We start from the raw sequence: 26,379 nt of genomic DNA, 5'->3' as shown, positions 1-26,379 counted from the left end.
TACTATCCTGGTTGACAATGTAAGCCAGTGTGAACCGGTGTAGTGGTTGGAGTGTCAGGCAGACTAGAATTGGAGAGACCTGGATTCAAAACCCCACTTGGTCTTGATGTGCACTGGGTGACCTTGGGCCCATGTAGTGTAGTGGTTACAGCAGTGTTTCCCAGCCTGTTAGTTACAAACCAAATGTTGGTCCCGAAACTTGTGAAAGTGGGTCCCAGGCTTTTGCATTTTTATTTATTTGTTAATACTCTTTTTTTTTAAAAGTGGGTCATCATACCAAAGGTTTCGAACCAGTGGGATGGAGTGTGAAACTAGGATCTGGAAGATTGTGGTCAGAGATTACTTAGTTTTCATAATGGCTTAAGACATCTTCTTCAACTGTCATCTGCCTTCTTCGAGACAGTGTTATGCAGTGTCTAGAGAGTTGGATTAGGATCTTGATGGCCCAGATTCATATCCCCACTTAGTTAAGAAGCTTCTTGAGTGACATGGGGCCAGTAGACAAATGCCCATGTGCTCGCTCGCTCTCTCCCGCCCCCAGCTCATCTCACTGGGGATAAGGTAAAGGTAGTCCCCTGTGTAAGCACTGAGTCATTACTGACACATGGGGTGACGTCACATCATGACGTTTACTAGGCAGACTGTGTTTACGCGGTGTTTTGCCATTGCCTTCCCCGGTCATCTACACTTTACCTCCAGCAAGCTGGGTACTCATTCTACCGACCTCGGAAGGATGGAAGGCTGAGTCAACTATCTGTAACCGACTTCCATCAGGATCGAACTCAGGTCGTGAGCAGAGCTTTGACTGCAGTACTGCAGTTTACCACTCTGTGCCATGGGGGTAATGATGGTAAAAATGGGAAAGGAGAGGCATGAGCTCCTTGGAGGAAGAGTGGGGTAAAAATACATTTGATGAATGGCTTTATTAATCAGTTGTGTGGGTAGGGAAAGAAAGGTGCTCCTGCTCAGTCTACCATGCCAGAGCTCTTATTTGAGAGGAGTGAGTAATCCTAGAATCCAAACCCACAAGTAAAATACTATTAAAACACTAAACTATGATGTAAGAATTAAAATAACCCCAAACCTGCTTAAATACAACTGTTTAGAGACAACCAACATGAGACTTTTTAACGTCAATGATGTCATAGATAAAGCCAGGGGGGCAGTTCGGCTCAATACCATGGCATGGTGGGAGGAGGGGCTCTTTCCTTCCCCATTTGCCGTTTTCCTGAACCAAAACAGCCCTGGTGGGGAGTTATTTGCGTAACTTTGGAACAGCATGTGAACAGAATGCTCGTTATGCAAATAACGAGTTGAAACTTAGACCCAGTTAGTTAAAAAAATGTCTCGTGTGGTTTGGTCCTAGGATAGCTACAAAATAATAAAAAAATGCTTTATAATGTCCAAAGTATGCTTTGGCTTGGACTTGGTCTGGTCTACATACTTAGAGCAACCAGTAAGATTGTACAGGGAGCTGTTCCTGTCATCAGTAGAAGATAGGACTCACAATAATGGGTTGAAATTACGGGCAGAATGGTACCAGCTGGATATTAGGAAAAAAATGTTTACAGTAAGATCGGATCTTGTAGATTATCCGGGCTGTGTGACCGTGGTCTTGGTATTTTCTTTCCTGACATTTCACCAGCTGCTTTGGCAGGCATCTTCAGAGGAGTAACACTGAGTGTTACTCCTCTGAAGATGCCTGCCACAGCTGCTGGCGAAACGTCAGGAAAGAAAATACCAAGACCACGGTCACACAGCCTGGATAATCTACAAGAACCAATGAACTCTGACCGTGAAAGCTTTTGACAATATTTACAGTAAGAGTTGTTCAGCAGCAAAATCAGCTTCCTAGGGAGGTGGTGAGCTCCCCCTCACTGGCAGTCTTTAAGCAGAGGCTGGACAAGCACTTGTCAGGGATGCTCTAGGCTGTTCCTGCATTGAGCAGTGGATTGGACTAGATGGCCTGTATGGCCCCTTCCAACTCTGTGATGCTATGACTACATTGGTGGTTGGACATGCTGCAAAGATGGTGCGACTAAAATGGTCCTCTCCTCTAGTCTGAAAAATGATGATGGAACATGGGAATAAAGGTGTTAAATGATGACCACCTATTGTGGCAGGGTTGTCACCTGCATGCACAAAGAAAAATTATGTCTCTTTAATAGAGGCTTGCTGGGATGTTATTTAGTAGTTGACATTATTTTCCTCCCTGTCATGAAAAACTTTAGCTGTCCACTTCCACATTTAAAGGGACAGGGCATTTATCCAGGCTTGTTGGCAACCCTATCTTGTTGACATCCCTGTTCCAGATCTGCTTATTTAATCAATCAATCAAGTTTTATTTCGATACAATATCAGCTCTGAACAAAAATCAAAGTTAGGTTAAAATAATAAAAAGTTGATGATTCTGGGAAGGATGATTAGAAGAAGAGGAGGAAAGATCTTCTATGGGGAAAGGTTTTCAAATAGCCATTTACGAATCCCACTAGACCAGAGGCAGAATTTGGCTACTTGAATGGTTGTCTCCCAAGAGGAGTCTGCTAAGAGAAGGGAAACTTTAACTTCTTCCGATCTCCCAGGAAAGGATGACAATATGGGGAGAATGTACTGCGATCTTATATCGTTGTAGAAAGGACATTGCAGCAGAACATATTTCCACTTTCTCTGTTTTGCACGGGCATAGTCACTGGTGAAAGGGAGTACGGAGAGCTGAAGGTAAAGCATTGAAAGGCCCTTCGATATTTGGATACTTCCAGGTATCCAAGGTAGTCTGCATGGTGGAAAGGTGTGATGTATTGCAAGATGGGTGAATATTTATGAATCTGAGCTCTATCTGATTGAAGGGCATGGTCCAAGAGTCTCTGTTTGAAATCTGCTTATTGTCATTTCTCCAGTCTTGTGCGATTCAGTCTTAACTGCTTAACTATTAGTTGATTCAGCTCAAACCCTAGTTGATTAGTTGATTCAGCTCAAACCCTACCCCTTTCTGACTATATATTACTCTTCCTACACACTTGACACTGAGAGATACTGTCCTTCAGTGTTACTCCTCTGAAGATGCCTGCCACAGCTGCTGGCGAAACGTCAGGAAAGAAAATACCAAGACCACGGTCACACAGCCCGGATAACCTACAAGAACCAATATTAGTTCTTTATTCATAGCCAAGCACTGGATAAATTAGTTGATGTGGTTTATCTGGAGAGATGTTTAGTTCAGATACAGTTTTTGTGCACACGTATATATGGTGTATTACAAATTCTGTCTGACCATCATGTAAATGGTTTACTGAATGTGTACTCAGTGGTGAAGGTTGGCTCAGCAAAGTTTGCGGTAAATTTATCTATACATCTATTTCTCTAGTGTGAACAGATCTGTGGATATCTAAATCCATGGATCGGGCCCACATTGAGATAAAGGAGATTTTTCTCTAAACTTGGGAGAAACCCCCCCCCCCAAGGCTTGTAGAAAAATCTTAAGGGTAAAAAAACAGTTATTGGGAGGTTTATTCCCCCTCCCCAACAATAACATTATCTGTGCATGCACAAATAATAACATTAACATTATCTGTGCAGTTATGCAGTGGCTCCCAGAGGTCCTGCCAGCTCCTGGGGGCTTGTCACTGAAGCTGCTGAAAAGGAGATCAAGGCAAGGAGGGGAGAGGGAGAGAAAGATGGGGGGGATATGGACAGAGAAGGGGTAGGTTGTCAGAGAAGGGGAATGGGAGTAATAGAGGGGGGAGACTGATGGAGAAGGGGAGAGAGAAAGAGAAGGGGTAAGATTATCAGGGTACGGGAGGGGGAGAAATAGAGGGAGGAAGATTGACAGTGTAGTGGAAAAAAGAGTAGGGGAGGTTTGTCAGAGAAGGGGTGGGGGGACAAAGAGGGGTTGGAAGCTTGTTGCAGAAGGGGGGAGAGGGAAGGAAGCAAAGGCAGCAAAATGGGATGCACCTTCCCCACAAGTCCCCACTTGTATGTAGAAAAATAGACATAAACCATCTTACCTAGTGGAATACACCCTGATACCCTGTATTGTATATGCAGTGAATTAGAGGGAGCAGAATGGAACTCTGCAAGACCTTGAGGAGATGAGCAATTTCCCATTCTCTAGGATTTGCTTGCCAGAAATGACACCATTAAGAACTATTATTGACTTCAGGACAAAGGGAGAGGGGTGGAAATCAGCGCACCAAATAGAAATCTGTGATTGTGTTGTAATATTGTCTTTCCAGCACAGAACAGTTCCTTAATTTCCATCTGAAGTTCAGAGAAATTATACATTTATATTATTTTAAGTCGAATGAAAGGGTGGATTCAGTTTCCCTGGTCAAGCATCAACCCCTTGGTGCGAAGAAACCCATTTAACTCACAAAAAAGACATCTTGTATAGCTAGTAAATTTGTGAATCACTCTGCCAGGGATAACATACTTTGCTGATGGTCGTGACTCATTCTCATTTTGTGGAAGGTAGCCAACTTCAGAGGGAACATTGTAGATCAACTGTATGTGTTAGAGAAAGATGTCTCCAGTTTGAAAAACTTTCTCTTCCACTCTCATCAGTATTATAATTTGGAATACTCCCCAAATTACAACCTATAGTGCCCCCTGAATGCAAGTGTGGTGGTACCCAAGAGCCTTTAGTGTTTTTCTAACAAGTCAGCAGTCCATTGATGATGTGTTTGCTAATCGGTTTGAGCAGTAGACAATCTAGCACACAGCCCATTGTCCAGTTCTCCTGTATGATTCCCATTGGAATGGGGTTTGCTCAACTGACCCAGCTGACTTTGCTGCTGAGAAAATCTGGCAGAAAACACATTTTGTCTTCCCCCCCCCCCCATAAAAGCTGAGGCATAAAGCTATTAAATAGACAACTGAACAGAAGGTTCTTTCAGATTAAAAATTCTGCAACGACTCCAACCTTATTACATTTCACACATTGCCCAGTAAGTGAATCTTCATGGTACATTGCTACGATGCCATTGCTTTAGTACACCAATATGTGCTAAGAGCTGCTTTCAAATAATGCCCTGCTGCTTTCTCTGTGGTTGGAATGTTTCTCTTCCCAGGGGAATCATGTGCGCACCCACACTTGTGTTTCACTTAGCAAACAATGGTTCACATTATTGTGAAATAATTAGTGTTACATAGTTATGGTTCTCTGCACATGTAGTGTAAGTTTTTAAAATGTTAGTATTCTTCAAATGAACCAAAATTCTTTTTGGTCTTTATTTCTCTCTCCTTCTCATAGTCATGGAGGCAGGAGAGGATAACAAAGTTATAAATGGCCACAGCAGCTACAAAGGGCAAGGGGAGTCCTGAATGAACGCTCATTTGAAATACCTGAGGCAGGGGAAAGCACATGAAACAATGTGCAGGTACATCACCAGTAGTTACACAGCAGTGCCATTTTGAGCTAGGGTTACCAGGTCCCTCTTTGCGATCGGTGGGAGGTTTTTTTGGGGCGGAGCCTGAGGAGGGTGGGGTTTGGGGAGGGGAGGAACTTCAGTGTGTAGTGCCCTAATTAACTTAGTTTATAGAGAAAACATATATGCTGTCACATCTATGCATATTCACATAGCATAACACACACACACACATATAGATTCTTATGTACAGATCTAGAATCACTTTGCATTATGGGTAACATGTACTTTGGTCAAGCTACATTCATTGCTGAGGAGCCTGGGTCAGAGTGACCTGCAGCTGTTTGCAGGCAGCTGACTAGGTGAGGTCATTCCCTCTTGGTACAGGCAGGTTGCTTAATTAAGCCTGGAGCTTTGATTTAAGACAAGACATGTCATCTTGGAATGTAAAGCTGTGCCTCCTCATTAACCATTAGGCAACGCCTTGAAGAGCATTTTCTATTGGATATGCAAATAATTGCTTATATGTACAAAAGGTTTATTGGACAGTCCAGTCTGACGTGTGTATTTCGCTTCTGTAACCACCCATCATCAAAGTCTATATCCATGCTTGCAATCCTTTGATGTGTGTGGAAATTGCTCTGCGCTTTAGGCAATTTTCACCAGCATTTTGTTATATTGGCCAATAAAATAACCTGCTTTGATTCTTCAGCTTCCAACTGTTTTATTGTGATTGAATATTAATACAATAAGGCAGTAAAACATTACAAGTGTCGTAGAGTTCAATTGCCAAAATGGCCATTTTCTCCAGGAGAACTGAGCTCTATCAGCTGGAGATCAGTTGTAATAGCAGGAGATCTCCAGCTAGTACCTGCAGGTTGGCAACCCTATTATGAGAGTACCTGTCAGTGCTGCCATTGGGACTTCCCAAACACTATTGGCTGTTCACCACTGAATAGCTGTTGTACAACTTGCGCTCACCTTTGTAGCTCCAAAAGGAGATTGCTAATAAGGGGTCTCTTTCCCTCTTGGCCATTGAGCAAACTTGACGAAAACTGTTGGGCTCCATGGTAGAAAAACAAGGAGCAAGACCTGGCAAACCCCATCTGAATTCTGCCCCTAAACTTGCCTCACAATGGTGAGATGTGCCCCAGACCAGCTCTGAATCTCCTCCCTGACTAAGAAGGCTCTGCCTTACCCAAATCCAAAAATGTTCTGATTTTTAAGAGCTGGCAAATTTATTGCAAGAAGTCACTTGTGGAGTGCAGCCCTGCTGATATGAGAATCTTCCTAGTAGGGTCTCCTTTTGTTGTAATCTTTTCTAACCCCAAAATAGGAAACTTGGCTGTTTGAATTTTTGATTGCACTCCAGGTACTCAGTTATTTCTAGGGTGCACTTACCAGCACCTGCAAATGTTTGCTTGAGTGTGCTTTGAGATTCGATCATTTAAAGGCAGAACCATTTTAAAAATGTTTAAAGGAAATGAATGATTTCTTAACGGCAATCCTCTTTGCATTTAAGCAGCTGGGGAATATTTGTAATAATACTGAGACTAGACATAGTTGTACCCATAGTTTTACACACATCCTCTGCTTTGCCCCTTCCTATTGATTTTGACTCTGGAAAAAAAATCACAAAGCTAAGAAAATTATTTGAATTGGTAGGTCTTTTTTTACTGGAATGAGGAAAAAATCCTTTTCTAACCAATTGTTCTTCATAATTTCAACTATAAAGTGCATTGTCTTAGTAATTATTTTTGATTGGTCTTCAGGGTCTGCAGATGCTGTAAAATTATTGCCCTATTGTTGATGCCATTCAACAATAGCAGAGATGGCATCCTAATGCTTTTAATAAAATGACTTTCCAGCAGCCAGAGACATCTTTGATCCTCTGTGTGGCTTATCTTTATAGTACAGATGTTTTCAAAACCAAGGGGAAATCTCCATCTTTCAGAAATCGGTTTTTAATAACCTTGGGGAGATTCCAAAAATTAATCCCTGCCACATAAACAACTTTTAAGAAAAGTAAAATATGGCTAAGGATTAGGTTTTAGCTGAACAAATGCTCTGTGGCAAGTTCTGCTCTGGTTTACAAATACGGTAAGTTTTCTTTTTCCACCCGTGATTCACATAACACTTCTGGAAAGGAGAAAAATACCCAAATGCAAAGTCTGTGCCCTTTCTTCCTAGCTTTCTGCTTACTTTACATTATACAGTGTATTAGAGAGTAATGGAAGAGTTGAGGCGGAAGTAATGCAAAGAAAAAGGTTAAAAGGATTTTTTTTTTTTTTTGCATTTTTCTAAATTACTACACATTTACAGCATTGGCAAAAATTATAGAAAAATACTCCTTTTGCCATCACTAATTTTCATTATTTTTATGCTAGTACTAACACCATATTATACTCTTGGCATCTATTCTCTGTTGGCTTCACTATATTTTTCACCTTCCAGGATATCAGTAGGTAATATTCTTCAGTGATTGCTCTTATGATCCTTACAAGGTCAGCACTTCAAGACATCTAGTCTGAATATTGACATTTCACTGCTCTGTCTGTTTTATTTAATATCATGTGGCTTGATCTGCAGAATATTCTGCTCTTTATAATTTCCTTTTATTTCTGTAGATAATTTTATGTTATACATTTCTCTCATTTGCATTTTAGTTTTTTAAAATAATATTTAAATTTTTCTGCATGTGCTGTGAAGATTTCTCTCTATTCCCCTTAGACTAACTTTGCAAAACTTCTGACTGTAATTGTGAACCCTTTTGAAGTTTAAGGTTGTGGGTTATGGTGTCAATAACAAAGCCAGTAAGAAACTATACACATATTGCATACTAAGTTTTGAAAGCCATAGGGCTGTTTCCTGGGTGAGAAAAAATGTTAAATGGGGGACAAGTGGATGGGGATGAGTTAGCTAAGCTAGGTTGACCATGATGAGGTAAGAGTATCAATCAAAACCAGGAAAGAATCACAGGTATGGTTAAGACACAGAGGCACAAAGTATGACATCAAAGCAATAACAGAAGGAGATGAAACTCTGGAAATGCAAAGCACTTTGGTAGCAACAGACCTGTGGGAGGCTACTTACAGTGCAATCCTAAACAGAATTTATGTATTTGAAGTCCATTAAGGGATGAAGAGGAGAGTGACTCTGTTTAGGATAGGGTTGCCAGCTGTTCATTGGGCCTCATTTTGATAATTGTGGATTACCCCTACTCTAAAAAAGTATCAACTCGCTCCTGAATCAAAGGCAGTCTCCTTTGTGTTAGCTGATATCTGTCAGAAAACTACATGATCAGTAACTAAATTTTTGCCTGCTGTAATTTATTTAAAGCGCTCTCATGCTCAGAATTAAGAAATAATGCTAGCTTTTATTATAATGTTTTATACATTTTCTAGTATGGTTTAACAGCACTAATTTTAATCTTATTGTATGGCTCAAGATCTCAGGTTGAAAGAGCTGCGGTGTTAATTAAAAAAAGAAGCCAACTCTGCATTAGGAAATTCTTGGAGATTTGGGGGCAGAGCTTGGAAAAGGGGGGGTTGGAAAGGGGAGGGACCTAAGTGGGGTATTAATGCCATAGAGTCCCCCTTTCAAAGCAGCCATTTTCTCCAGTGAAACCGATCTCTGTAATCTGGAGATCATTTGTAATTCCAGATCTACAGGCCCAACCTGGAGGTAACTCTAGTTCAGGATAGCACTGTTAGGTTCTAAGAAACCATGTCCATTGTGAATCACTTGAATTGCTGAGAAACCCAGCCTTTCTTTCAGCAATTTCTCAAAGAACTGAAAACAGTAGTAAAAATGTGGCACTTTCTGGCTACCATGGCCCAAAGTCTGGCTGTTATTACCCCTAGAGAGGAACAGTATAAGGCTAGATGCACAAATTTGATACTTCAAGAGCAAGTTTAATCTGAAACTGGTGAGTCACTTGGGAGGACGTTACCCCTCAGGGGCCTCCGAGACCCGATGCCTGTAATCCCCCAGAATCTTGCCCCAGATGTCAGAGGTGCAGGAATAAAACTTATCAGATTTATATTAAAATTGAGTCTCTCAGGCAAGGCAAAAATTCCCCACAGGTACTCCCAAACTGCCTGAAAGTTGCAGGAGAATAGTAATCAGGGTTCCTTTTGTTTAGTCCTCAAGAGTGTTCTCACACCCATAGTCTTAAAAAATGACTCAGGTTTGCAAGACAATAACCTAAGGTCCCAGAGCCTTCTTCACAATACAGCCTTCTCCAGTAATTCAATCATAGGCCCACTACTCAGGTAGACTGTCCTGTTGTCCTCTGTCTCCTCACCTGGCAGACCACATTTGGACATCTTTTTTTTCTAGGTGTACATGATCCTCCATTCACCGAAAAATTCAAAACCCACCAATGAGAAACAAGACAGTGCATTGTTGACCCAATCCCACTGCAGACTCTTTTCTCATGTTCTACCTCCATTTCTTTCTGTCCTCTTCCTGTCTTTTAACTCCCCTATTCCTGGCTAGTCTGCCCTATGCCCAACCGATCTTCCTCTCATAGCCTCCTCACCTGGTCAGGGATTCCTTACCCTCCTATCCAAATGTCCTTCCCTGTTTATCCCACTATGCTTATCGATTCCTCCAGGACAGCCCCTTATTTATCTCCTTTCTCTAGGTTGCTTTACTCTGAATATGGGAGGAACACAATTTGGGTTAACAGTAATTTACTGGTTAAGTGCTTGTTTCCCCTCCATCTTTATTATTATTATGCTTGACCTGGACTGTGTCTACAACAAACTCAACCAGTCCCTTCATACCCTTTGACTTTTAGGACTTTCACATGTAGAGGACACTTTCCATAGGACAGGCCTGATATAGGGATGGATTTGGGTAACACATTCTCAGTGGATAAGAAGTGCCATTTTTCTTGCATATCATCAAATAAAGTAATTCTGTTGCCACTCCAAGTTTGTTCAAGATGGTTTTCAATAAAATACAAAAAAAACCCATCACAATATATAATGAATTACATTGGCAATATTAAAAAAGCAAAAACAAGCAGCATACGTTAGCAGCATTAGAAGTTAATCTACACCAAAAGCAGCAGAAGAAGATTAAGTTAAGGCAAGACCTCAAAAGCCTAAAACCTGGACCATAAAACAACACAGGCCCCATTTACAATATTTTGGGAAAATACAAAAATTTTGACTGGGTTTCCTGTCCAGGTACCTGGCTTAGCAGTGTTTCTGCTGTTCTTTGGATCATACCCTGATTTCAATATGCATCCTTTTACAGAAGTGCCTTGAAAGATTCATTTTCACCGACTGCCAGCAGGGTACTAAGTGATAACATAATTGCTGCCTGCTTATTCTTTTTCGTTCCCATACTCACTCAGTGAGGATTAAATAACCAAACAAAAAATCCAAGCTGAACCAAAATCTCTGATAAAATTGTTGAGCAGAGAAGAACCCCTGTGCAAGATTGAAAGTGTAATGAATGAATGGCAGATTCTTTCTTTAACACAGGCAAGACTTCCTTATGTGTCCAATTTTCTGGTGAGAAACTGTTAAATTCATCAGAACAGAATAATGCTTGTCTAGGGAAACCGAAAGTCATCCTCTCATTATTGCATTAGGGAGTTTACTACGAGGCCCTGGCTGGGCCAGCTCAGTAATTGTTTTATTAAGTGGTTTAACTGTAATTGATTATAAGGTTGCAGTGTAGCAAATGAGTTCAGAATTCATGTCAAGTGCTGAGGCCCCTTAATGCGGATGCTGACAGTCTGCACAAATACAGAGAAAGCACAGGTTACAATGTTGGCTTCAGAATTCAACCAAGTTCAGCTACCTGGGGATTAACATACATGAAGCTGCCTTATACTGAATCAGACCCTTGGTCTTTCAAGGTCAGTACTCTCTCCAGGGCCTCAGCTAGAGGTCTTCCATATCACCTACCACCTGATCCTTTTAGCTGAAGACACTAGGGATTGGACCTGGGACCTGTATGCCAAGCAGATGCTCTATCACTGAGCCACAGCCCCTCAAGAAGGTGGTGCTGGGGGATTGCCGTTCAGCCCTTTGGCCTGTAGGGTCCCACAAGGTTCCATCTTGTTCCCTATTCCCTTTAACATCTACATGAAACCACTGAATGAGTTTATTTGGAGATTTGGGCTTGGTTGTCACAAATATGAAGATGACACTCAGCTCTATCTCACACTTCCAGCTGATCCCCAGGAGACTGTAGAAACCCTGAACCATTGCCTTGGGGCAGTTTTTGGGAGGATACAAGCAAATAAACTGAAGCTTAATTGCAATAAGATGGAAGTGCTACTGGTGGCAGACCCAGTATTTAAGGTGTCATCCATTCTAGATAGGGTTGCACTTGTCTTGAAGGAACAGTTCCGTAGTCTGGGGGTGTTTTTGGACCCAGGTTTACTGCTGGATAAGCAGGTGGCAGCTTTGGCCAGGAGTGCCTTTTACCAGCTTCAGCTGGTTAGCCAGCTACAGCCTTTCATGGACAGAAAAGATCTGGCCACTGTTGTGCATTCTCTGGTTACTTATAGATTAGATTACTGCAATCTGCTCTTTGTGGGGCTGCCCTTGAAGTGTTTGGAAACTTCAGTTGGTACAGAATGCTGCAGCCAGGATGTTGACTGGAGTGGGTCGTAGGGACAATATCACTCTAATCCTGGCTCACCTACACTGACTTCCAGTTTGTTTCTGGGTACAACGCAGGGTGCTGATCTTGACATTCGAAGCTCATATGGTTTGGGACCAACATAGCTGAAGGACTGCCTAATCCTATATGTTCTTATGAACCTGCCTGACCATTATGGTAATCTTTGGCAGCCCTGATATATTTTTTAATTTGTTAGCCACCTTGGCAGCCCTTGTAAGGGCAGAAAGGCGGGTTATAAATTTTGTAAATAATAATAGTTTAACTGAAGAGCCAGCTGATCAAGCACTGAGGAATTAATTCCCTTTCAGAAGACAACCTTAAATTTCCACAGTTCCAAAAATAATTCCCTGATGTTACTTTTGCCCAAGTGTTGCTTGCAAATAGTTCACTGTTTGACAGTTCACATAGCGCCATCTTTGGAGGAAACTGCTCTCCCTACCACTATCACTAACAGTGAAGGGGTAGTTAGGGAGAGTAGAATAAGTTGGTTGCACAATAACAAACATTTTTAAATAATTGAATAAACTGAGTTTGCAGGCCTTAGAACCCTGGCCTGGCCCTCTCTTTATACAGTAAGGCCACACCTGCATATTTCAGCCCAAATGGCAGAAACATGCTTCAAATTATCTGGGCTTTTGCCAAGATAGTTCCTTTATTCTATCTTCTGCTGAATGAACCCCCCCATGCAGCCTCTTGTATATGAGAGAACTTGGACAATGAAGTTGCAAGGGTGGTGGTGACTATAGTTAAAGAGAAGGAAAGTTGGGGTGAACATAACTGAACTGAATAACTGAAAGTTGAGGTGAACAAACAGTTGCAGTGAAAACAATGTATTACCCTGCCAGCCTTGCATCTTCTCAGAGCCATCCAGCAGAATTGTTTCATTTCAGGTCAAAGTGACAACTCTGTAGAACCTTCAACCAGCCAATGTATTAGGTTTGCTTGCATTTTTCTGGTAAAATCACCTGTGATGTTTATGAACTTGATGTCACTCTTGATTCAATTACATTATCAGATGTTATTGTAGAACAAAATCATCATGTTTCCTTGGGTAACTTTCAGTTGTTTCAACTAGTGGGTGAGGACAGGATGGCTTGGAGATGTCAAACATGCAACTTTCCTGCTGAACCCTTGCCCTCCTTGGCTCATTATTCATAGCTAGAGAGGATTAAACAGACTCTAGGAGCAAATTCCTTATTTAGAAAGAGTGTTGTCCTGTCCACCTTGAAGGAGGCAGTCATGACACAATGTGCTTAATGTTGTATGCAGAAGAAGTCTTCTGTTTATTTGGTCTTGGCTATACTTGTTTGGGTCCTTCCACAAACCTTAGAAAGGGAGTTGAACTTACCTGGTATTTGCTTTGCTAGTGGAATCCTGGAGCTGTAGCCATCAGGTTTTGTATAGCCACTATATTGTCCAATGTGTGGTTGTTGGAGCTCGAATATTTTTAACACATAGCTTTGTTCCTAATAACATAAGATCTTCATAATGGTAGAACTCTTTTTTTCTTTTCTTTTTTCTTTTTGTCTACTGCATTACAATATCAAACATGGGTTAAGTACAATGTCATGCCCCATTACTTTTGAGGTCATTTCCAGAACCTCAAGATGTGTTTGAAGGATTACCTTACAAGCAAACGGGTACCCTTTCTCCTCTCACTCTTTACAACACATCCCAGCACCCTTGTTTGAAATACATTGAGTTCATGCTTGAGTTGTACAGCATCTACTCATAAATTAATGGATAATTTCCTTTAATGAAAGACTTGGCAAAGTAGAAGAATTTTGTAGCCTTAGAGACCAAGCTGCCACGTGTTTGATGTCAAGAGCACATCCAGCAGGCACAGAAAGTGTATTGTTTGAGTTTAGGATCCAAGGTGGTTGAGGCAGGGAGCCAAACCGTGATTTCAGCTGTCAGTTTATTATCTACAGGCAGCGCAAAACTAGATTTCCTGACCTTGTAGAGTTTTTAGGCTTTGTAATACAGAAAGTAGTTTCCGTTTTTCTAGGAGGGAAGGCAACTTAAATGCAGTTTTGTACAATGAAGTATCAATATAGTTCTGTACATGAAATTGCAAGTAACAATGGCTTGTTTACAGTTACATCATGATCTGGTCATGACCACTGTGCGCTGATGAACGTGGGTGTTGCTGAGCAGTTTATGAAGGCTTTGGAGTTCGGTGGTGTGACAGGACACCGTTTAATTCAATGGCAGGAGTTGAGAGCTTTGATGGTTTGCTCCTAAGAGAGGTCATGCTCGAGAAATGCTGGATAATTTAGTTCACTTGGGGCAGATGAGTCCTAAAAGCTGCAGGCATTTCGGAACGGAATAAAAGTTGTCCCCTTTCCCGAGAAGGAGCCAAAGATTCAAAATGGAACATTTTAGTTTGCTTAAAAGATATCGGACTGGTGCGGGGGCAGGCAGCCTGTTTGACCTGATGGTCCCTGAAAAGTGCAACATCTATCTGTGATGAAGTTGTGATACTGGCACATTTCATATGTTGTATATAGATCTAACTTTTTGTTTTTGGCATGAGAATAATGAACTGAATAAGGTACTTTAGAAAGATAGGTATGAAACGTCAGTGGTTTTGCTTTCAATGCACACTCTTCATTGCAAGTGAATAAAAATAATCCTTGGGTAGTATCTGGCTTCAAAAGATGTTTTGTGAGCAGGGTCTTAGAGGGCCCCAAAGACAGCAATCGGAAAGTTTATACTCATACTTTCACTCACAGAATCAACACACTCCAAATTCTGATTTCACAACAACAGGGGTCCCCAACCTTTTTGAGCCAGCAGGCATTTTTGAAATTCTGACTCAGGGTGGTGGGCACAATTACAAAATGGCTGCCACTCAAGGTGGAGTCAACCACAAAATGCACAGCCAACGACAACATGCCAGGTCATGCACAACTGTTAATAGTAACTCTTCCGCATTTCAGGGAGAAGTTCTATTTTAAAGAATGCCTTTTAAAATTAAGCAATTGTTTACAAATATTTTCTTGTATAGACACACAGTGTACCTTCAGTCACACCCTGAAGATCCTTGAGCTGTGGTGACAGCTGATGATGAAGCAACTTTTTTAAAATTCGTAGAGTCAATCAGAAGCCCTGTTGGCCAAAATCCCCACCCGGCCCTGCTTACTTTCTAAAACACTTGATGGACACCAAGAAATATGCTGGTGCTGGGGACTCCTGCCCTACAGGAAGGGATACCTTCCTGAATATCCTGCTGTCTTCCAGCCAACCCTTCTGTCTAGTGGCTGGAGATCTCCTGCTATTACAGCTGATCTCCAGGTGACAGATATCAGTTTACCTGGAGAAAATGGCTGCTTTGGAAGGTGGACTCTGTGGCATTGAACTCCCTTCCCCAAACCCCACCCTCCTCAGCCTTCACCCACCAGATTGCCAGGTATTTCCCAACCTGGAGCTGGCAACCCTACTTCTGACTCCTAGCCATGAACTGAGCCCCTTCCAGCTTCATGACACCCCTGCGTTTTGTAGAATAGAGCGAGTCAGCTGCCATGCTGAGCAAAGTAATTTGGTATGCTGCCATTCAGCATGTGTATGGGGGTTGCCTGCTTCTTGACTAGTGTGGGCCCTCACTGTTTTGCCATATACTACCTCTGTTTCTCTTCTAGTGACTCACTTAAATCCATCTACGAATTACTCATGTGTGTGTTTGTGTGAGAGAGAGAGACTATCCCTTTAGTGTTCTAACTGACTTGATCTGCTGATGATTTAAGCCTCCATTATGACTGACTACAGTCTGTTGACTCTCAGGCAGCCTTAATTTCTTCGCTTCTTAGTCCAAAAACCATTTTGCAGGCATAATTCATGGATGCCTACAGAGCTCTAACTTGAACATCTTGACTTGTTCTCGAGTGGGAGGGCAATTTCACCTCTTCATTGATTTTACTGGTGTCTCTTATGAGTTAAGAGAGCAGTCTGTGGTAAAATTCTGTGCTGCGAGGTGGGCTGCAGCTCACCAGAGGATTGTGTAGGAGCAACAAACCGGTCTTGCTTTCCTCAAAACTCTTCATGAGTGACAGGGACCGTCATCACCTATTGTGGCCATTAAGCTTTTCGATGTGTAGAAACAATTGCTTGTTCAGTTGCTTGCATATTCACAAGCAGAAACTATTGGATTGAAGGGAATTTGTATATCTTTTAAGCAACATGGGTATAATATACATGATGCATACTAAGAAATGAGTAGTCCTTCATTTATTTAATTAAGTATTGCACAGGGTTGTGGGAAATATGTTGAGTAGACCCCCCCCCCATGAATTTCCTTTAAATTGAATGAAAATGCACATTTTGCTAAGGTTGCTAATTGATTGTTTCTTTGTCTGTCAGAATGTCGGGTGGTGAAATCCACTTCCTATACCAAAATAGCTACAACACCACGTAGGAGCACTACCAAGAGCCCAGGTCCATCTAGACGCAGCAAATCTCCAGCGTCAACCAGCTCAGGTAAAATAGATTAAATAAACTTACATTAATGCACTGCTGATGGAAGAGTTTTAAAGTCTCTCTTTGTTAATACGTGAAAGTTTGTGTAGTAGGTGAGGGGGAATAGTACAATTTGTAACCGTACTATAGTTTTTAAGCAATCTTAGTTATTTCTTAACTGAAGTTGTTCAAAAGTCTTCTGTTACAGCATAGTAATTGAGTAGTCAATAACTGCTGAGTAGTTAAGAAGTGATTGTCATTATGGGTATGTGGTTAGCATTCTGTGTGTAAGATGGTGATAAAATCATTAAGGAAGGACTATGCTACAGACAGGTTCCTACCTTTTTTTGCTGGTTCTGCTCCTGTGCCTTTAATAACACTGTGACATGTGGGCTGCACTCATACATCATGATAAATCATGGTTTGTTTAAAATGTAGTTTGCCAGACATGAGTAACAAATCCAAGTTTGCATATAAACCCAGGGTTGATCACTTCTTGCTTTTTTCTCAGTCCCTATTCTGCTTTGTAAGTGGACATGAGGGGTGGTACTCCTCAACAAACTGTAGTTTGTGGATTCAGATGTCCAAAGGTCCACAATTAGTACAAGCTGTGGTTATCAAACCAGCAACAGCAGCCTTATTTGAAATACAGGTTTGGTGCCAACACCCCTGAGTTTGTTGTACCATATGCATTTCAGCCGCCAAACTAACCATGACTTCCTCAAACCTCAGTACATTGGAATCAGTCCATGAAATTGAGCAGGTGTAGCGATATAAGAAGTTTCACCTGCTTCATGTCTGTTTGTCAAGATGCTGTGAAAGCCACACAGGTACAAATAGTGGTATACTTAGGAACAGAGATGCTATTGCTTGATATTTGGTCTGCTGAGATTACAGCTGCAGAAGGTTTATGGGCTGCTTGAATGGAGTCTTGGGGTGAAAGTAAGTTATTTACCAGAACACACATACTCTGTCTGACTGATGGGACTCAAAAGAGAAGATGGAAGGTACCACTTTGGTCTCTTTCTTATTGGTGGTCTGGACCAGCCCTTACCAAGTATCTCTTACCCTGCTCACTTCTATATTGTTCCATTTCTGTTTCCAGATAAGAACTGGGGAAGTCATTCCTTTTGTCATTGCTATCCTTCTCCAGCAATATTTAGCAATTTTCCTTCCCCTTCTTTTCATGGATTTTATTCATAGTATCATGTGAGGAGTTAAATGTTGTCAAATATCAGGGTCAGAATGAAATAATATTATGTTTAGCGCTATGAGGCTAACTAAATGCTCATTATTGTGGCTGTGTTTTAGGCAGAAAGACTGGATTTCATTCAGTCCGATGCTGGTTCATTTAATTGTGCATGTAACAGTGAAAGGGGAAATGACCTAAAATAAAAATATATCATGAGAAAAGCGATTAAAGAGAAAGAGAGAGAGAGAGAGAGAACAGAAGCTGGTGCTGGGATACATTCTCATGGCCTTTGGAGCTCCATAGTAAGATCAGTCCTAGATTTATTTTTACAAACTTTATGCATAGCCCTGAAAAATAATTGTCATGTAACATGTATTGCAATGTTTGCCAATTAACTATATATAACCATTAATTTATTTGATCTCAAAATGTAAGTTTGGCATGGAATACATTTAACTGATTGCAATGTATTTTTTTTGCAAAATATCAATAGCTGTTCCGTATATTCTGAATGTGGGTTGATGATTACATTTAAATACATCTACCGTAAGTGTATAGCTTAGATTTTAAATAGAGCTGTAAAGCTATTATTAGTTTGCTCATTTGATTTACCTCTGCTATTTCAGTTGATCAGCTGATCTGTAAAACTAAAAACACTACATGATCTACAGTAGCTTCACCGGGTGTGGTTGCCTTTTCCAAATTTCCAAATTTCGACCCTGATGCAGCTAAAGTTAGTTAGGCCTAGGTTCCATTTAAATCAATAACACATTTCAGGCATAATTAGTTTTAAATCCTTTTGCTTTAAATAGGATTTAGTCACAATGAACTTCAACTGGATCCATGTCACTGGCTATCTCCTCTGTAATACATGCAACTTTTGTTAGTGTAAGGGCTTTGAATATTAGGTGACAGCTTTGTTCAACTATTTGGCTTTGAGTAATGAGGCATACTTTAATTTAGAAGCTTTGTAATCTTTAGAAGGGAGAGGGGTTATCAGATTTCTCCATCTCTAAACCAGGACCAGCCTTCCCCACTAGGGGTACTAGTAAAAATGGATACTAGACATGATGCATACCTATTCTCTCCATGATCAGATGAGCATGCCTATTATATCAGGTTCTTAGGAACAGGACAATGCTTCTGCAGGTTCTTCAGCAGGACAATGCTGCTGCAGTTGTCTTGTTTGTGGGCTTCCTAGAGGCACTGGGTTGGCCACTATGAGAACAGACTGCTGAACTTGATGGACCTTGGTCTGATCCAGCATAGCCTTTCTTATGTTCTTATGACCTAAAGATGCAAGAAGGACTGGCAATAGACAATAGACTTTTAACGTCAGCTGGTTAAGTCAGGAAGGTATTCAGAATTCTTAAACTGGAGTTAAAATTAGCTGGTCAAGAGTTTGGTTTGCTGAGAAGTACAAGGGGGGGGGATTAGAACGAGCAGGAAACTTGGGCTGGGCAGCTGGTACATTGACCGTTACAGTTGTGGGAATGGAGAAAAGAGAATACAAGGCCCAGTTCGGGTTTAACAACCATGCAAGAGGAGAGATCAAGGAGGGGCTTCACAGTTCCTGTTAGGGAAGCGATGTAAGACTTCTAGGGAGTTGAGAGGCCTTAGATCACCCTGACCACCAGTTTTCTTTTTCACATCAAATCTGCGCAGTTTATAGAAGCCCAAGAGCACTTTATAGCCATCAGATATTTGGGACTTATGAGTGAGTGATCACTTCCTGTTCCGATCTTGAACACACAGGGGTCAGAAATTAAATACATAACATTGCTCTGTTATCAGGTTCAAAATTCTTTGAAAAGATCCCTTAAGGTTTAAGGAGGGTGACAAATGATATACCTTGACCAAAGCTTTACAAAACACAAAACTCAGATGGATCTGGGAAACTGTTGGTTCAGAAAGATCCCTTAAATGGTCTATGTAACAGTATGTGTAAACCATAAGGAATGGAAGTGCCTATATATTTTATGTGCCAAGGTAGGTTTTTTAAAAAATAGAACTACATAATGACTAAGGCAAAAGTATTTGAGAAGAGAAGTAATTTTGAAGAATTTGGAATAATATTGTAGCTACTTTCTCTTAAATGTACGACTGCAATCTGATGTGGTTTTTTCTGCATGTTTTGCTGTGTTCACTGGAGATGAGGGTATGGTTGTCCATATTACAATTTTCTTTGATTTAGTTTTTTGGTGTGTACACAGATGTAAGGGTCAGGAGGCTGAAATTGTGGAGATGCTGGAAATGGGGGAGTGTATTAAAGAGTTATACCAAATGTGCAGAGAGACATCAGTAATTTTGTTGGCATGAATAAAAAAAGACTAATGAGCCTGAGATGTCTCTGTAAAGTACCCTGGATGTATATAAAGGTAGCAGAGGAACAAGTTATCTCTTGGTGGTGTTTGGTAAATAGTGGCATAACCAGTTCTGTTTTTAAGGGGTAATGTGAATTTGGGAAGACAAGAAAACTTAGAACTTCATTATATGTCGATCGCCAGGGTTGATTGATTATATGTCGTTTTATGTCCATGGCAAGAATGTTCCAAAGTACAAATTGACAAGAACAAACAGTTCTAGCAGGTCAAGATCAGGCAAGCTGATGTTCAGAGGTCCCAGGTTGCGTGTCCTGGACTAAGATCAAGGGGCTATTCGTCTTTCCTCTCTGGCACAGCGTAGGCTAAATATCTGCAGAAAGAGGTGGGGAAAATCAGCCTAGATTAGGGTCACCAACCTCCAGGTACTAGCTGGAGATCTCCTGCTATTACAACTGATCTCCAGCCAATAGAGATCAGTTCACCTGGAGAAAATGGCCGCTTTGGCAATTGGACTCTATGGCATTGGAGACCTTCCCTTCCCCAAAACCTACCCTCCTATGGCTTGACCCCAAAAACCTCCCACCGGTTGTGAAGCGGGACCTGGCAACCCTAACCTAGTTGACCTCAGCTACTGCTAGGTGCTGCAGCAAGCTAGCAGGATCTTCCTCACGTGCGACAAAGCTCCTGGGACTGTACCATTTCAGTCTGTCATTTTTCATAGGGCTTTGTTGTGGGGAAACATTTAACATGGGTCTCCTCACTTGTAGCCTGAAACAGCATATTCCCAAAACACTTTGCCTTTTGATTTGTCTGCATCAGGATGGTATAAGGATTAACTGTGAATTGCACAAGCTACTTGTGGTAATTTTTGTTTAATTCCTTATGAGACTGGCTATGCTGTAGAACCTTACTAGGAGCATAATAGTAGCTTGTGTCATTTAAGGTAAATGCTGTTTTGTACTTGATGTTGATTATAATGCATTTTGAAGTTCAGTAGATTTATTCCCTTACACACATACATTCTCTCTCTCCCCCCCACCTCTCTCCAGTTTATTCCCTTAATGTCCTCCCTCCACCCTGCATTTCTATTATGTCTGGCAAGCCATTTTAGTAAATATGCAGTAGCAACCAAAAGTACAAAATGTTCTCACTTCTAGCAGTTGTTAACAAACAGTGTAATTTCAGTACAATGTGCTGCCATTGCAAGGCCCTCAACCTGGCAGATTATACTTTGAGTTCAAAAATATGTTTTCATATATGTAGTATTATGTCATACTGAGAAGGCAAAAGTGTCACTGTTGGAGGGAGTACCTTCAAAACATGTCTGTCATGACAGATGAACATTTGCAGTGTTGTATAAATACCCTGCCCAACAAGGTGACTGCCAAGTTTCTACTTCCATACCATCCCCCATGAATGTCTAAAAATGTTGGAAACCCAGAAAGTATTATATATGCTTTTATTCTGGTTTTAACTATTTGCTGCTGCCACCACTGAAAATACCACATCATACAAGGGAATTCTGGGTGAATAGGGAAGTTGCCAATTTCATATCCCTAGTCAGCAACTAATTTATCCTAGAACAAACAATGAGAAGTTAACATATGAGAGAGAGAGACAGACAGACACTACATCAATCAGTCATGAAACACAAATCAATGATGATCCATGACAGTAGCCAGCTACAGGAACATTGCACTAGATTTAAAGGCATTTATGTTGGGCCTCCACTTAATTAATCAGTTGATCACAGTTTAGTTAAGGACAACTTTTAATTGGTGGAACTGTGAGTTAATTACATACATTTGTCTTTTGAGGTTGTTTTGGTGCTGCTGTTTTACTTTAATCAGAACGAAAAAATAAATTAATGCTTTTTAATGATGTTTTTAATTAAATTGTACATTGATGTTTGTCATATCAATATCTCAGAGGCTTGTGTTGAGGCTCTAATAGTATATGGAAATAGCAATATACTCTTCCAGAGAAAAAAGACTGGCTTAGCAAACTAAAAGACCTGTGTGTCTTAACTTTCTGCTCTTCAAGAAGATAAAGTAGAAATATCAGGTGCATTTTTATTCACTGGATGGAGTTAGTTAGGGTAGGGTTATTGAAGGTGATTATTGTTTGTTATTATGGCTTTTTGAGATGTGCTTGAAGAGTATTTCCCCTCAAAAATTTTCTGAAGTTGTTAATGTCAACAGCAGCTTCATAACCCTGTTCTCATAGCTAAGTTTACTATCCTTGCTCTGTCCCCATTATATATCTTGCAGCAGGCTCTACTCTGCCGGTATATGCATTTATTTTATGGTAGTTCTGCACTGTTTTGCAATTGACAGTTCTTTCATTTAAAGAGCTTCTGAAAATCAGAAAACTCATGGTTCCTGAACATGTACAGAGCGTAACAGGGTCATGGTTGGTCCACATTGCCAGCACTTTTCAGCCAGATGTCTCCAGTGATTTTCTATGCATATAAAAAGTGTACAACCATATGCTTCATGTGATTGGGAATAGTCATATGGAAAAGCCTGCACTTGTGTGCATAAGGGTGCCAATGAGCATCGTCCTGCTGTACACTTCTGGATTCAGTAAATGTAGGGGCAAACATCTGAAGAGGATAATCTTCCTGTAATCATCCTACACTCTTATCAGCATAACAGATAAAGACGAGCCTCATCAGCACATAAAAAGAGGCTGTGCACCACACAACAAACAGTATCAGAAAATAGGAACAGTCCCTGGTAAATGGGAACAGTATGTAGCATATTAAGTTTTTGTGTCCATCTGAGTGGAAGAAGGGGACCATAGTGCTAGCATCTCTTCCCCCCCTTTTGTCCCGTTTCATCAATTTTGATAAAAATAATATAGGTTGCCTTCAGGTTGAAGGATTACAGCTGTGAGGGATTGGTCCTCATGACTCCACCCATAGGAAGTGGTGGTATCACAAGAACATAAAAAGAGCCCCATGATCTATGGTCCACCAAGTCAATCCTCCTGTTTCCTACAGTGGCTTGCATATGCTCCAGAAGGTCCACAAAAGCCAAAGCTACCTAGAACTGATGTCATGTTCCCAGACTTCACCCTCCTCAGGTACTGCCCTCAAAAAATGCTGGCATTTGCCAATGCAATGTTGGCAACCTTACTTTGAGGCCTTTTTTAGCTCTCATACCAGAGTCCTTTTACATTGGAGATTTTAGGGCTGGACCCTAAACAGGATATGGGATGGTTTTGTTTCAGATTAGCCAAACTTTATTTAGCCTGTGGTCCATTCACCCTTTTCTGTGTTAACAAACTGGAATGGTTTTTTTTTTTAATGTGTGTTTAAAACCAGGTTAGTTTTAGGCCAACCAGAAAAGAAGGTGGGTGGCATTCCCCGCCCTCCACTTTTATCTTTGGATGTACCACAGAGCAATGGATATTTCCATAGCAGTAGGAGAAATAGTAACCAGCCAGGAATGGGGGTTTACAGGCCACCATTTCAGGAACTATTTACCTAGCTGTATTAAACATTTTTTATAAATTTTCATTTATTTATCATGCCTTTCCCCCAATGGAGGCCCAAGGCAGCATTGAACTCTATTTTATTCTCACAAAAACCCTGTAACATAGGTTTTGCTAGGACAGACTAGCCCAAAGTCACCCAGCAAGCTACCATGGCAGGGTGGAGATTAGAACCTGGGTCTCCTACACCCTAGTTCAACAATTTAACCACTACACCACACAGCTCATAATTATATCATTATGGGGGAGGGGGGACCCTCACTATTCAGAATCCTCAAAAACACATTTAGTGGTGTGTTTATATAGGCAGCATGTATGTGTTGCACCCTGTACATTTAATGATAGATTAATTGTTTATAAGGCAGGCCATTCATTGACTTAGCAATAATGTGCTGTTGGCCAAATCCCTAGTATTATTTTATTTTATTTTTACCCGCCCTCCCCAACCCGGAGGTTGGGCTCAGAGTGGCTTCCACGTTCCAAAACATAATACAAACAATAAAACATTTAAAAATACAATTAAAAATAGCCCAAATAAATCTAGTCAATAGGACAATAATGCCTCCCAAGGGTGCTAAAAACCAAAAAATAGCCATTCTGCAGGTGGCAGATGAATCTGATCAACCCCTAAGATGATATAAGTGGGGGTGGCGTTCAGCAGCGGTAGAGGGGGAAGGATTAGGGAGGCCAATATTTACAACGAGAACCGTTGCTGGCCTCAACCATTAGCCTGGTGGAATAGCTCTGTCTTGCAGGCCCTGCGAAATTCCTGATGATCCCACAGGGCCCTGATCTCGCTAGGGAGGCTATTCTACCAGGCAGTGGCCAGTGCCGAAAAAGCCCTGGTCCTGGTCGAGGCCAGCCGGATACTCCTTGGGCCAGGGATCACCAGAAAGCTGGTATTACATTTATCTGGGGAACATGCCAGGAGAGGTCTTCCTTTGCTAGAATACCCTGTTATCTCTTATAAATGATCCATTTGCACACATTCTCCCACAGTTGATAACTGTTGATGAATGAATGCTGATCCATGTCCTTAGCATGAAGTCACCCAAATGACTTATTTGAGAGAAAGACACACCTGTAAATATAGGATTCCAAGGTACAGGATACCATTTAGCTTGACATCTGCTAACTGCACACCTCTAGCCTAGTCACATGTTCCAGTGAACACATGTACCATCTGTGTACATTGTACACTTGATTGTTTTGCATGTGTGCATTGAGTAATTCTCATGTTACGTTCTGTGCATGTGTGATTTAAACTCCTCCTTTATCTGGCATTGGTCCCTGGTTTCATTTGGAAGGTGAGCATATGTTGGCTGTCTCTTAGAAAAAGATGTACATGCAGGATGTACATGGGTTCACTGTAACATGTGAACTGGGTTCTTGCCATATGCAACAAACACGCAAAGATAAGCTTAATACTCAGCACAGTGGCAATAACTGGTAGCACTACAATGGACGCACATGTATTGCTGAGTGGGCCAATCCAGTGTTTACCATTGAGAATATTTGGCGGAAGAGGAGAAAAATGTTTCCCCCCCCCTTCCCTTAAATCCCCTCTAAAACAAGTTTAGCAGTTGTGAGACTGCCAGTCAGCTAAGGCTTCACAAGACTTATTGTCATTGTGATTTTTCAGATGAGTCATTTGGTATATTGCCCCCAAAGGCACATCATTATGATTCAGTTTGCAGCATACAAGATGGCTAAGGCTTTTTGGGGCTTTGTAGTTCGGAGTGGGGGCTGCAGTTGCTCAGCATTCTGAAGTCGTAGCAGTGTGCTTAATTGACACCTTTGATGTAGCCCCTAAGACGGCACCTGCACCGCCCACTGCTGCTCGGAAGACGTCAGCCTTACGCAGAAAAAGGCTTCGGCTTATGAATCCTGCATCTCATTCAGCTCTCTCTGTGAGCAGCTTTGGCTATCCTTAACTAATCCCAGCGCTTCCCATTTCTCTCCTATTGCCTGGGTAGAGTACAAAGGCAAATATTTTTCTGCTTGGCATTATCAGGTTAAACACTAAGTCTGTGTCCATGTTAGAACTCATAGAAGGTAAGTTAAAAGCTTTATTCCTATCCTGATGTGTAGATATTAATGCACGGTAGAGGATTTCAGATGTCTGATAGCTGCTGCTTTTTTTGTGTTGCTGTTGAATAGGATTGTAACCTAGCAGTAGCTTGTCTGAGAAGACATTTTTATTTTCGTAGCATTTCTCTCTCAGTGCTTTTCAGTGCACTGTTAGTGTCTTTTGTGTGGATGCTATGTATTGTGCCTTGCACTCCTGTTTTAGGATTTTGCTGTTAATTTTACAGCAGATTTTATGCACATGCTGCAAAAGATGCTGGTAGCAAATGTTTCAAGAGTTGAAAAGAGCCATTCATATTAATGAGAGTGATCGGGGGTAGTATCTGAGGGGTTTATGGGCAGTTTGGGTTGAAATGCCAGCACCCAGAAGAGTTAGCTCTCAGTTAATGCTTAGGTCAAAGGTGCTATGTAGAAATCTCTGCAAGTAACTCACCTATTAGAATCAACAGCGATTTCCCCCCTCCCAACATCACCTTTTCTATGCAGCAATGATCTTAAATTCCTAATGAGTAGCATTAAGGGGCATTTTAGGGAAGGAGTGGAAAGCATTTTATTCAGCGAGTAATTGCCAAGGCAGAAAAAAGCATCTGGCTGCATATCTTTTTGCATGCACAAACACTCTGGAATTGGAGATGGGTTTAATTTCATCAGTTATGTGGTCACACAATGAATACAGATGAGTTGATCACTTGTTGTTTAAACACATTCTTAAGGTGCACTAGTACTGAATGCTTCATCAGTGTACAGATCTAAGAGCTTTCTTTAAAAAAAATCATTATTTGTGTGAAGAGAATAAATGGATGAAGTA

The 26,379-nt window shown here is 41.2% G+C and overlaps 1 protein-coding gene across 4 annotated transcripts in view; it reads left to right on the top strand.

The window, feature by feature from the left end:
* The window catches only part of DCLK1 (doublecortin like kinase 1), a 222,570-nt gene that overhangs the window by 117,822 nt on the left and 78,369 nt on the right, over window positions 1-26,379 (top strand). For 3 of the 4 annotated variants that reach the window (XM_056858370.1, XM_056858371.1, XM_056858373.1), the window contains exon 4: window positions 16,374-16,490. In XM_056858370.1, coding sequence (XP_056714348.1) covers window positions 16,374-16,490 — 117 coding nt within the window. Of the gene's footprint in view, window positions 1-16,373; window positions 16,491-25,216; window positions 25,539-26,379 lie in introns of those variants that run through there. The other variant, XM_056858372.1, reaches the window with a different exon arrangement.

The sequence above is a fragment of the Euleptes europaea genome, chromosome 12, assembly GCF_029931775.1.
Source record: "Euleptes europaea isolate rEulEur1 chromosome 12, rEulEur1.hap1, whole genome shotgun sequence".
NCBI classification, from domain to species: Eukaryota; Metazoa; Chordata; class Lepidosauria; order Squamata; family Sphaerodactylidae; genus Euleptes; species Euleptes europaea.
The sequence above is the reverse complement of the archived record's forward strand: the minus strand, read 5'-3'. Positions and strand labels throughout refer to the sequence as shown.